Source organism: Coturnix japonica, chromosome Z (genome assembly GCF_054131305.1).
Source record: "Coturnix japonica strain WE chromosome Z, WE-NBRP24, whole genome shotgun sequence".
NCBI classification, from domain to species: Eukaryota; Metazoa; Chordata; class Aves; order Galliformes; family Phasianidae; genus Coturnix; species Coturnix japonica.
Genome location: NC_140702.1, coordinates 31,178,123 through 31,191,442, shown reverse-complemented (window position 1 = coordinate 31,191,442; position 13,320 = coordinate 31,178,123). Strand labels below are relative to the sequence as shown.

Below are 13,320 nucleotides of genomic sequence, written 5' to 3'. Positions count from 1 at the left end.
AGACACGTATATAAATACTTAAAGGGAAAAAAAAAAAGAAGAAGAAGAAGAAGAAGCAGCAGCATATAGAGAGAAGGTAAAACCAAGAATTTCCTCTGGGAGGTACCATGGTATGACTGGAAAGTGCTCTACCACGCTCAAATGGCCCCGTGGAGGCTTGCTGGTACTGGCCAGCTTGGCCTGTCTTGCCTCCCATGGAGCAGAGTCAGCAGATGCAGTTAACTCACTTAGCTTTACATTATGGCGGGGGACTTCCCTGTGTTGTCCCAGCTGTGTGCATGTCAGTGCAGTGCATAGGGCCAGGCTGTGCTCTTCCAGAAGGGATTTAATCACAGTATCACAGTCTCATACATGTTGGAAGGGACCTTAGAGATCCTTAATGATACACCCTTGACACCTCCAACTGAATGGCTAGTTCTCCCTTAATTTTACAAATCTTTCTAATCTCATTGTAAATGTCAGACTTCAGTTTATAGCCATTAGTTCCCATTGCACCTTTCTCTGCTTGATTAAACAGCCTTTCAGGATCCAGTGTTTTCCACTGAGATGCTTTTACACTGCAGTTATGGGCTCTTTGGTTACTTCTCAACCCTCCACTTCTCTCAGTGTTGGGCACCTGCTCAGACCCTGGTGTGCACCAGAAGCCTATTCTAGCCCTCTCCCTACTTACCTGTACAGGACTGAGTACTCAGATGCAATATTACTCCTTCAGTTTCCTTTGTGTGGGCTGATGTGGGGTCACGCCTTTTGTCCTGCCTCTCTGCAGAGACTTGGTAGAGGAACTTGCTTAGTATCCGGTACTGATGGCCAGAACACAGCCCTGCATTCCTTCTGGACTCCGCAGTGGTCTCTGGGTGAGTTTCCTAAGTTCAGAAGGCCAGATGGTCTTTGAGTTCCCTGAATTTCTTTGTGCTGTAGGCTATGAAAACAGGTGGTGGTGGTATATCTGCTGATTCCACATTGAACCAACTGTTCCCTGTTTTCTGCCCAAGCACTATGGTTGGAAGAGATGGCTCTTGCATTGTAACTAAAACCTTCTCCCAGACCCAGTGGAAATACAAGTTGACACAGTCAGTATGAGCCCATGCTTGGCTGTTTCTAAAAGTGGGATGAGTGGCTCTGTGTCGTCATGTATTACCTGTCTAACAGCAAAACCTAGTGACCCCAGCCAAAATCAGGGCTCACAGCCCACATGTTATATTGTAGTTTTATGGGATGCACTGTCATGGAAAACAAGACAAATCATACAGGGAGCAGCCCTGAGAGGAGATACAAATTCGTCAGGTTGGTGGTGGGTCACCAATAAACATCTGCCCACATCAGAGACATAATGGGTGGCTTTGCTGGTGGAGATAGGCTGTTATACAGTGACAATAACATAAAGATGGTAGTAAATATCCAAAAGGTTATTTACAGGAAAAACTCACCCATATGGAAGCCTTCAATCTGCTGGAAAACACCGAGGCAATCTCCACCAAGGAGCAATCTCCAAGAGATGCTGCCTTAGTGGTGGTCAGCCCTTAAATAAGGTCTAGAGGAGGTGGAGTCAAGCTCCATCCCTTCCAGGAGCACAGCTACATTACTCTCACCTGTGCTCCCGCAGCTGACCTGACACTTGCCTCAGCTGATTAATCAGAGGTTTAGGCTGTGATTATCAATTTCCCATACAGCTGTTAAGTATGACAGGTACACAGAGGTCAAATCTGGGGAAGGTCTTGGGTGTTCATCAACACAGTGCTTTAATGAAGCAGATGGCATTTAAATGCCCATCATCCGTGTCCAAATGCAGATGAGATTAATTCCCTGCCCTGGGACAGGTGCAGCACACATGAATTGCCCAGGCTGTTGTCTGTAAGAGCCCTGCATTAGCTCAATGTAGCAACGGCCCTGGTAGGCTGCAGCAAGGGCAGAGAAGTGGGGGTCACTCTGCCCCACCTCCTGTGACCAGGGTGTGCTTCTGGCTCCTTCTTAGATGCAGTACTGTCTCTATTGCCTAGAGAGGTCTCAGAGGACTTTCCTGTATGGTACTAGCTTAGTCCTCATGTGGCAACAGGCAAACACCTTACTATCCCACCTTGCTATCCCACAGTCTTTATCTGATACTGTTCGTTTAGGGACCTTACAATATTGTGGAAGTCAGCTGCTTGATCCATCTCATCAAAAGCAGCTAACACACCTGAAATGAAACAGTGCATCTGTGTTTCACCGGAGGATTCACAATTCAGTACACACTACCAATGCACCTGAAGTTGCACTAAAACAACCTGACTGTGAGGTGCGTGTTCCATTATGTCCTGAAGTGTTAGATCATGCAGGAAATACATGACAGAGGAGAAAGATGAACCAGTCTTTTCCAAGTCACTGCCTAAATCCACTTTCTGTCTTAGAGAAAATAGTTCATTACAATGCTTTACTGGCATTGATTTTAAATAACTTCAGCTTTGTTGGCTTCAGTGCAATTTTAGCACTGGCCAAAGCAAATTTGTTATAGATTCCATATCTCAATGTCTTTTGAGGCCAGTATTACATGTAATAATCTTAGCAAGGCTGTAAGTTGTATTCTTTCAGATGTTTTTGGGTTTATTTTCTCTTTTGCAGCTAATTATTCCAAGAACTGGTGGCAGGGGAGAAGGCGAACGCATCTGTGGAGACATGTTCAATTTCAGCTATTTAAGCAGCAATTAGTTGTAATCTCTCCTAATTTATTAACTTTGGCAGGATTTGGAATCACAAAGTATTAGTAGCAGTTAGACAGGGAGTTCATCAGCAACAGTTTATCTGTATGCTTCTAATTGAACCTCTCACGCATCTACTTCAGCCTATTAGAGTGCAGTGGTAGTACAGTGTGAATACACTGCTGTATAAACTGATGTGACCACACATGTTTTATTATTTGTAGTCACTGGAGACTCTCTGTTCTGTTCTGTTCCTTTGATCCTTGGGACTATTCTCACTTCACAGCTCAGGTGTGAAGTGTTGACTCCTCAGACTAGGGACAAGCAGAGAAAAAACATGGGGACACTCAGGGTAGGATTCAGCTGGGGCCCTGGTAGAGGAAAGTGTGCAACTGTGAATGATCAGAGTCTGATTCTGTCCCTGGTTTTACAGGACAGGGCTCAGAAGTGACACCTGCAGTCAGATGCACACATTGGCTTGGGTCTCATGCCCTGCTTCCCGTTCTGCTTTGCTGTGGTGGTGCCTCTTCACCACTTCTCAGCACCTTTCTTTGCTGTATGTGCTTCTGACTCTCTCCTTGTAATGTCTCTACATGTGGGTGCCAAAAAAGTGTTATCAAGACGCTCCAGTGCTGATGCAGTACCTTTACTGATTTTTCCAGTCTATACTATTGGCCAGCCACAAAAACAGGGCAAAGGGTGTATGCAGGAAAGATAACATGAAAAGTGGAGCAGACCTGAAAGACACACGATCAGTGTTTCACTAGCACTGGCATTCAGGCTGTAGACTCTCAGTGCCCACTGTATGGAAGCATTTTAGAGAGAGAGACTACACATTTGGTGGTGGTAGTACCTCAGCACTGGCTGCTGCTTTAGCTCAACTGTTCTAGATTCCTCTGGTGATGTTTACTGGGACAAAGGTTTCTTATCTCTGATTATATTTATTCCTCATTGGTTCCTCATTGCCAAAAGGCAGGAGGGCATGGAGCAGCATCTCCTGGAAGTTGGCAAATAGGATAGCACATATCCCCTTTTGTGAGCTCAACTCATCTTCTTGCATTCAAGACCATCTGGGTACCTGTATGCTTTCAGCCAGCCCTGTTGCTAAAAAACAGAGGTAGGGCTGCAGGAGGACGTCGAGATGTATGACATGCTAAGCCCTATACTTCTACAAAGAGAAGCAGATGCTGAGAAGGAAGGCTGAGTTGGAGGCTCCTGAAATGCCAGAGGCTGGCCCTAGGCTTTACTGTACTTCTGCTACCACAATGTTCCTTCTCTCTCACAGTGATGGGAAAAATCCATCAGCTTTGTCTCCTTTGGTCCCTGTCGCAAGTGTGATCACAATCACCTCCAGGAAGACCCATTCTGGTCTTATATATACATATACATCTTACACATATATACTCTGTGTATGCCACTGGTGCTCAAAAAAAGCCCCCACTGGTGCAACTCAAAAATCCTTGCTCTGGGGCATGGGAGGACAGGAAAGGCAAGCAAACGAGAAAGCACTTCTTGGGTGCAGACTTGGGCACAGGCCTGGCTCTGGTGAGTGCTTAGAGCAATAACTATGCTCACAAGGGACAGTAGCTGTCCTTTCTCAAGGCCAGGGCAAGGCAGCCAAGGGGGTCTCATCCCCAGGGCCTTACCAAGTCTGGTCCTCCTTCCCCTTGCCAGGGCACACATCTAGCCTTAACTATGTTGGCCCCCAGCACTGATCTTAGGATTTTGCTTTCCCTGCTGAGAAGTTAGGAGGCAACTCCTTGGTGGCCAGTGTACTCTCTGAAGCTTGTGGAGGCTTTGCAGACATGCCCTGCTGCATCCTATGTTGCTTCTTATGGAAACTGCTGTTAAGAAAACCTCACTAACCAAGGGAGCAGGGCTGGAAAATAGTCAGTACTCTGGAAATGCTCTCTACTGATGCTCTGTGTAAGCACTTACCTCAGTGTGCATTCCATCTCTAGAAACAAGAGAGGGGAACCCAAACAAACAATGGCAGTTGCCTCAAGAATATCCTGTCCTGGGGACTTCCTTAGTTTTGTTACAGCCTTTGTTACTTCTCTTTATGTGTTTAAAGCCTATTATTTGCAAATGTTTCCATATTCATGTGTTATTATGAGGGCAGAATTACCCAGCTGCCCATCCACTAAGACATTCAGTATTTGAGGCATTGCCTTAAGTTCCACTGAGGACTTCTCTTTCTGAAATTAATCCTTCAGACCTTGAAGCTGTGTGAAATACTTACCTTTTTAAAAGGTCTGTTTACCTATCAGTGCTGGTAGGAAAGGGTGTATTTTCACATCACCACTGCATGTTCAGCTTCTGAGGGTATTCTGGTACCACCCTGGCATGCAGACTGCTCATCAGTGCCAGGTCAAGTTGCTGCTTTCATTACAATTCATTCCAAAAGGAACAGTGAAAGCTAGTGAGTTAGCTGCTAAGCGTTTCCCTACAAAGAGACCTTCTGAAGAGCAGTGACAGCCATTTCCCTTACCCTCTGTCCATCACACCATCCACTGGAGTAGTTAAATCTTCCATTTCCATGCCAGTAGGTGGCATTGCTTACTCTCTTAAGTGCCTCAAACCCGAGATAACATTCAGTCTCGCCTTGAGGTACCCTGCTAGTAAGTGGTACAGCCTTTCCCAACACTACTACAGCATCCAAACCCAGAGTCTGAAGTTAGGCTGGAAATCAAGCATTTTCCTGTTGGAAAGGCAGGAGCAGAAACAAGGTAGTTCTGTGCTGTAAAAAAAATTATAAACAGGGTAATGTGATGTGATTATTCTTGTTTTTAAAGAACTCCAGTACACGCCCTTATCATGAAATGTTTGAATGTTGTGTTGAGGGATATGATTTAGCTGGAAATTATTGGTAATGGTTGGACTGGATGATCTTCTAGGTCTTTTCCAACTTTGATAATTCTGTGATTCTGTGATTTCTACAGGGGCTTACCAAGAACGAAGACAGTCTACTCAATGGAACTGTGCCACCAGCAATTACAGTGCTGTCTTGCACTAGGTTGCAGTTATGGTTGCAATCGTGTCCTGTGCTTCTCCATGGCACAGACAGCCAAGGATGTGACAATGCCATTTTGTCCCCAGTGGACAGACATTTCCTGTCCTGGAAATAAAGCACATGGGACTTAATTTCACTGTCATAAACTGGGGGAGTTTTCCAAGTGGGTGTTGAAAGTTCCTGGTTTTGACACTGCAAATGCAACTTTGCTGAGAATCAGCACTCCAGGAAAGGGAACTTGGCTAAGTAGGGTTGGCCATAGTGCTGCCACAGGAGACTGGTGCCCACTGGCTACTGGGAGAGATGCAGCTTATAAGGAGAATGGCAAGCAGCACAAAGGCAACTGGAAGTCTGAATGGTGAAACCCCCAGATGTTGTCCTGCATCCAGGAAAAAAAAAAAACACAAAAAAACCCAAAAAAAACCACAACCAAAAAAACCACGTAGATACATACATAACTTAAGGGAAAAATTCGGTGTCTCAAGTCTTTGTTGTCAGGGAGTATCCTAGAACACTGTCCCAGCAGCTGGTACTGCTCAATTAGACTTATGGGCAGAAGATTTATTCTCAGCCCACCCATGAGGGGACTACCAAAGAGGACAGACAGGATACATTAAGTGACACGACTGAGATCACCCTGGACAGGTATCTCTGAATCAAGTGGCTATCATGTCTTGATGCTGGGAAGTAGAGGGCAAAGCACAACTTTTTAATTAACTGTCTCTGTATCGCTGCCCAGATCAATATGATAAGGTGTCCCACTGGAGCATCTAAACCTACCTAAAGGTGATGTGTCTCAAGTATAATGATGAGAGACTATGTGATTCAATGGCTGCCTCTGAGGGGATTCTGTGCAGAGAACAGCCCGTAGAAAAAGGATTGAAGGTGAAAGCAGGCTTAGTTCAACCCTGGAGTACCATACAGCATAACCAAGGGGCATGGGTGATCAAATACCAATATTTTGCTATCTGTTAGAAAACTCTGCTTCTTGCTGTCAAGATGATGTGCTGCACATGCCATTGATCTAGCCCCAGAGGTCAGTATGACTATGCCTTTCTTTGCATGGCAAGTAGGCCACTATTTTCTGTGCTATGCATGGCATTTGACTCAGGTATGGAATGCATTTGATGTCTCATACAAGCTGGCTGTGGCAAAGACAATCAGGCTGCTTTTGGTTATGTAGTGATTTCCCTATCCTATCAAGAGCTGTACCCATATTTTGTTTAGAAAAGGCTCATTGGAATGCGTGTCCACCATTTCAGGAGTTCAATTAAATGAAATGGACCAAACTGTGTATGATCTCTCCCTTACAGCAGGAAACCTTGATCTATATCAAAGAAAGGCCAACCTTGGCCTTGATGACATAGGCCCAGGAACCTGTGCCACAGAGAAGGCACCCTGTTGGCAAGACCTCAGAGCACAGACGATGACTCCAGGCCACTTCCCTCTATGCCCACATCTGAAAGGTTCTGTTTTCTACCTTATCCCTCCTGCTGCTGACCAGAGTTGAATAACTTGGCTTCTGAACACGAGCTGTGTAGCAAGTGCAAGGTCTGGGGAATACATTTCCTTATCAGGTGACCACTGTTAAATATTTTTCAGTTTGTATCATAATATTCCTTTGTCCCAGACAGAAGACTCTTGAATGAAGAATATAATTAGCATCAGACAATGCTCACTGTGAATTAAAATACTTTCAATTCCATTGTATGTTAATTCTATGGAGTCTACTTCAATTATTCTTTCATGATTTATTTTTAAATTGCTGCAAAGCACTAGAGTCTATTCTTCTTGGAAAGTGACGTATAACAAGGTGTGGGATGTTCTTATGGAAGGCGTCAGGTTGCCTTCTCACGCAGTGGCTTTACCATTTTTGGTTGCAGTATCGTAGGGAAAATTCGAGGGCAATTCAGGTCCCTGAACACATCTATCCAGTACCATTTTAGACATGTTCAAACTCTCTATCTAGAACAGACAGATCCATTATGGAACCTATTGGTCCACAAGGTTCACAGATAGCTGACCCCAAGGCATAGCTCCAGTAGTTCGTTCCTATGTAATGCAGTACAGATTATGTATTGTCTATTCATGTGCCAATGAAAGAAAAACACTGTTCGCTAACACTGGAGTTGTTTAGGGGAAATTAGCCCCTTGGGTTTAAAATCAGTTCATCACTTGCTTACTCAGTGTCATGCTTAGAACATCTTAGCCAGGATTGACTTGCAAAAGAAAGGGAGTGGAAAACAAAGAGGCTTGTATGCTAGGAAACCAGCTGGTTTAAATAAATTAGTGAATGTGCACGATGTCTGTTTTGATAATAAGAAATAACAGAAGTCTCTGTTTCACTTGTGTAATCAAGGAGCTGACAGCCAAGTAAACCATGCTGCAGCAGGTTGATTATTTCTTTTGTATTTTTTTTTTTTTCCTTTCCCCTAGCAGTTAGGAAATCTCACTCCTCTACTTGTGATGGTCTTGGCTGCAAATTTCACAGGACAGGTTGACCTGGGCTATCCAGTTCCTCTGACTGAGAGTGTCCTCTAGGGAGCACGAATCAGTAGCAGAGGCACAAAACACACTGTGTCTTCTCCTTGAACTTGGCTGTGGCCCTGCTCTGCTGTTGGCAGCCCTTTCCCAACCAAGATCTTAGTATTGCAGGGTATGTCATCACTGGTATGATATACACTTGCTAGGACAGAATTAGCCCTGAAATGGCCAAGAGCTGGGAATGGTTCAGGTGCCTGAGTGAGGAGCTGCTGGTGAATGCGGAGATTCCAGCCTGAAGGTGAACCACTGAAACACAGGCACAGAACTTCCAGGAGCGTTTCAGCCTCTATTAGAAAACCTGGTTGGTTTTGCTGGCTCTATAATAGGAAGGAGTTCAAGAGAAAAGGGAAAAAAGAGGACACTTTCCTTGCTCATGCTTTATGTGGCTGTGTTCAGAGAACTATTGCTGAATGATGTAAAAATAACTTTTTTTGAAAGAAAATGACAATATTTTGTCTTTTATAGTGTAAATGACAAGTGAAACCAAGGATTTAGTACCAAAACTAATCATCTGTCCAGTAGCTTTTGGGAGACTTTGGATTCTGTCACAGACAGAGTTGCAGCATGTTACTTTCCAGATATGAAAGGCCACAGAAAAGAGTGATGCAAAGCCTCTGGAAGGTGGTAGTGATGAAGGGGCTTAATACTTTCTGTCATAAAGGAGATAAGTTGTGTAAGCAAGTTTTGGGCTGTTTGTTTCTAATTATCTATACTGCCTACCGAACACCAGAAGCAGCAGGAGAAAAACAGGATATAAAGCTCCATGGGACTGTGCTTGGTACCGGAAAGCTAGAAAAACAACCCAGGAGTACAAGAGGGCATAAAATGACATACTGTTTTAACACTTTCTGCATGTGCCCCTGAAACACTGTGTGACAACTGGACTAGTAGTCAATGAATATCTCTTCATTAACAAGGAGATGTAACAATAGCCTGGTCAGAACATGCTGTGGACAGAGTGGCTGTGTGTTTCCTTGCAGATCCAGTCATTGAATCCCAGTGCTCCTCTATTTATAGAGCAAGCACTAGTGTCAAACTGAGGTGTGCCAGATGCTCATTGTGCTAAGCTGGAACTTGCAGGTGCCATCTAAAAGCAGAATCCAGCTTTCTAGGCATGTCCCAAGCATGTAGCAAAGACAATTTTCAGCCTGCATGAAGCCCACTGTTCCTTGGGCACAAAAACAGCCACCCGACACCCAGAGTCCCATCAGACCACTCTTGAAGCATGTTTAAATTGGATTTCTGTGCTTTCTCCTTCAGTTAGAGAGAGTACTTCAAAGATCACGTCATTTATTGGTTAGAAACAGCCATCACTGTGTTTGGCAAGGAACTGTATGCTTTAGAGCCATGTGAGAGCACATAGTATATGCCAGTGATAGCTCTTCTAGAAAAACAAATTGGCCAGGATCCTCAGATGAATTGCTGCAGGCTTCGGTGTGTCTTCTGTATCATCTGGCAAAGACCCAAGGGAGTAAACTGATGCACAGCAAGGTGTTCAGGCTCCTCTCAGGGTGTCCGCAGTAACAAAATGAGATTACAAGATCTTTTAACCATGCTGGCCTTTAGTCCAGCTAGCTGACAGTGTGCAAGGGTGTATTTTGGGTGTAGTTTCAATTTGGGGTCCATTCCATGCCTTCTTTTCTTTTTCTACGAATTTCATCGTAAAATCTTTATAGTACTTATTTAGAACTGTATAATCATGTTTCAGGTCTAGGTATTATAATTTCTTTAACAGCTCACCGCAGGTAGGTATTGACCCCCAGACCAGGTCTGTTCCTGCCTGTAGACTTGAAATGTTCATTCCTGCAGCCTGCATGGGAAGAAACAAGATAAAATTACTCTAGATATCTTTAGAAACTCATTATTGAGTGTGGTGCCTGAGCTGAAGGTAGGAATATGGATTACTTGATTTAAGATAGGGATTTCTTGCTCCAGGTATGTGTTAAGACTTCAGCTATGATTTATCTCCAGTGTAATAAGTTGTCTATGGCAAGAGGGAAGAGCTTGGTGGCTGAGAGAGCACTACAGGTTAAAGGCATTGATCACCCCCACTGGAATAAGTTCTCCTGCAGCAAGTGACCTTTTCTGAGGCCAAATTGTATTAAGAAATATTTCTGAACTTCTTAGCTTGCATTTAATTTCAGCAAATAATGAAGAAAATTTAAAATAGCAGTATGTTTCATAATTTGTGTAATACTGTCTTTTTCCTAACTGTACACTAGGGATGAATGGTAGAAGTTTATGTCCTATTGCATAATTAACCAATTCATGCAGATCCTTCCTGATTTTTCATGAGTTTGGATACTTTTGCAGCACAATGATGGGCTTCTCCTTGGAGATTTTTGTTCCTTCTTTTGCATTTCACTGCTTATGATAGAGACTTAAGGAAATAACCCAGACTTCCTTACCTTTAACTTTCTATTTCTTTTCAGTAGCTCCCAAGAGACTTGCTCCTTATCTTTCTGATAAAATGATGTATGTAAGATCTTCCAGATTTGTGTATGTTTTTAACTTTCAGGTTTTTATACCCAACTCAGAACATGAAGGAACATCAATAGTTTTCATGCAGACAGCTCTCTCTTGAATGGCTTGTTGTCTGTCTCTTGTACTGCCTAATTGCACTGAGTTCTTCCAGAATGGTTAATGAATTTGGGTGGCCACTTTAGCACCAGTATGGATGTCAAATGATTAGATAATGGAATCATAGAATCATTTGAGTTGGAAGGAACTGTTGGTGGTCATCTAGTCCAGCTGCCCAGGAAGGACACCTACAGACAGACCAGGTTGCTGGAAGACTGACCCTGAATGTCTCCAAGGATGAGGCATCCACCACCTATTCTGGGCAACCAATGCCAATGCTTCACTATCCTCATCATAAAAGTCTATCTTTCTTATGTGTAACCTAAATCTCCTCTCTTTTAGTTTGCAACCATTTCCCCTTATCCTATCACATCAGGCTCAGATAGAGTCTATTCTTTCTTATAGTCACATTTAGATACTGAATGGCTGTAATTATATCTCTTTGGAGCCTTTTCTTCTCCAGGTTCCAGATCTTCTAAGAAAGTCTGAAATCTCTGGCAGTGGCATGAGATGTGAGTCTTGACATTCTTATTCAGGCAGCATGAAGCAAGGCTACTTTTTGAGTGGGATCAGGAATGAAATCTGCTTTGTTCTCTTGTTCATCAGATCCTGGGTGTCATCCAAATAAAATGACTGGAACTTTCCTCTGACCAAATTTAATGATCAGATCTTACAGCTTGTGTTTGACTTTCTAGGCGCTGAATTGCATCCTTGGGGGATAAGGAGCAAGGGAAAAAATGTAACAAGAGCCAAAAGTTGGTGGTATGGACTTGAGTGTATGGAAGAACACCACACCATCATCTTTCTCCCAGTTGACTCACTCAAGAGTTACATGGCTGAACACGTGAGTAGGAAGAACTGCAATGCTGGCTTTCTGCCATGACACTCTCCTCTGGGGACTGAAGGGGATTAAAGTGAGTACTGCTCCATTACCAAGGGGGACAGTGAGCATACAAAACCATTTTTTTCCTGCTTGTTTCTCTCAGGTTTCCCTGTGTGCTGGGTCTTCAGTGATCTGAAGTCTTACTTATAAATGTGACGTGATCCATTTTGTATACGCCCAAAAGCTAATTGTGAGCTGGATCAGAGCATTTCTGCATAAAGACTTAGTTCACACTGGAGGCTTTACTCGAAATCCACAATAAGTTTTCACAGTGAAGGTATCACATTATCAAATTCACCTCCAGCATAAGACCCCTTTCCATTTATATTTTCATATGGGGAGCTAAATATATATACTTCATACAATCAGAATGCACAAGCCCAAGTAAGGAAATAAAAGTCTTCAAAGGTAGCGAGGACACGCTGCATATGCATTCAAGGAGTAATTTTTGCAATGAGATATTTTCAGATCTTGGTGTCGATATTAACCTTGCATCAAATACCTTCCCCAAATCTGTACTAACCTCCAGTTTAACTGTAAACAGAAGGTATTTGCAGGTTGTAGAAAACACTCTGCTGTGAATCCTGAGTTGCATTTAGCAATCATTTGTCTAGAGTGGTTGCAAAGCAAGATCAGTTCATGCAATTTCAGCTGTGTGCTCCCTCCAGAGGATTGTGTCAGACAGGAAAGGCCTGTAACTTTTAAAAAGGTCATGGCTGGTCTCCCATGGGGCTTAGATTGCCCTTCTCCATCCTTGGGGAATATATTAATTTTCCAATGGGTTTGTGTGGTTGTAGGGAGAGAAAGGATGGTGTAAGTTCTTGGAACAAAACATGAGACTGGGATTTAAGCAAGTTTGAGGCTAGAGGGGAATAGGCCTGAATAGGACTCCTCTTGGGTTGTTAAGCACTGATTTATTGAGATGATTTACCCAAGTGCAAGGACCCTTAAGCTCAAGTTTGATTTCAGTGGGGTGAAAGAGAAAGCTGTGTTTTGAAAACAAGACAGAAAACTGATCAACACAAGAAAAAGATTTAGGAAAGAGGTGCATTCATGCAACTGAAAACTATATGAGGACTGCTGAAAGAAGGGACTTGTCACATGAGACTTTATTGATAGAAATGTACTACCACTATCTACTTCAACTCTACAAATGTCTTTGAAGGTGGGTAGTGGAGTGAGAATGAATAGCAGGAAAAAAAATTATGAACCAGTCAGAAAAATAAATCAATATGTGGATCATACAGTTTATATAATTGTGTTCTCAGTGGGATTTTGAACATAATTAAGAAATAAAGTATTTTCATGAAAACACTATTTTCTTGTTCTACTTTCATCCCAAATGTTTTGAAAGGCCAGAAGAAGTTATAACAGAATAAGTCAGTAAACTGATTCTGCTTGAATTCATGTCCGGTAAGTGGGAGGCCTCCTTCATGTTGTCCTTCCATGAACTGCGCAAACTGCAAGGATTACCTGACATGGAAAGTAGCAAACCTCCACAGGATTCTGGGGCTTTTTTGCTAAGTTTTTGGGGCTCTAGAATTACTGGAACTTCAGAGTGTGATTTTCTGACACTTCTTCTAAGGGCTGATGTTTAAGCTCTGGACCATTGAATAATTTCTGAA

At 43.1% G+C, this 13,320-nt stretch overlaps 1 protein-coding gene across 7 annotated transcripts in view; it reads left to right on the top strand.

The window, feature by feature from the left end:
* PSD3 (pleckstrin and Sec7 domain containing 3) overlaps window positions 1-13,011 on the top strand; it is a 142,021-nt gene extending 129,010 nt beyond the window's left edge. For 4 of the 7 annotated variants that reach the window (XM_085530102.1, XM_085530104.1, XM_085530101.1 and 1 more), the window contains 2 exons: window positions 767-854; window positions 11,508-11,833. In XM_085530102.1, the coding sequence (XP_085386228.1) occupies window positions 767-854; window positions 11,508-11,695 (276 nt within the window). In that variant the 3' untranslated portion in view covers window positions 11,696-11,833. Of the gene's footprint in view, window positions 1-766; window positions 855-5,617; window positions 6,978-11,507 lie in introns of those variants that run through there. The other 3 variants (XR_004305693.2, XM_085530107.1, XM_032441492.2) reach the window with 3 other exon arrangements.
* Window positions 13,012-13,320: the final 309 nt, after the last annotated feature.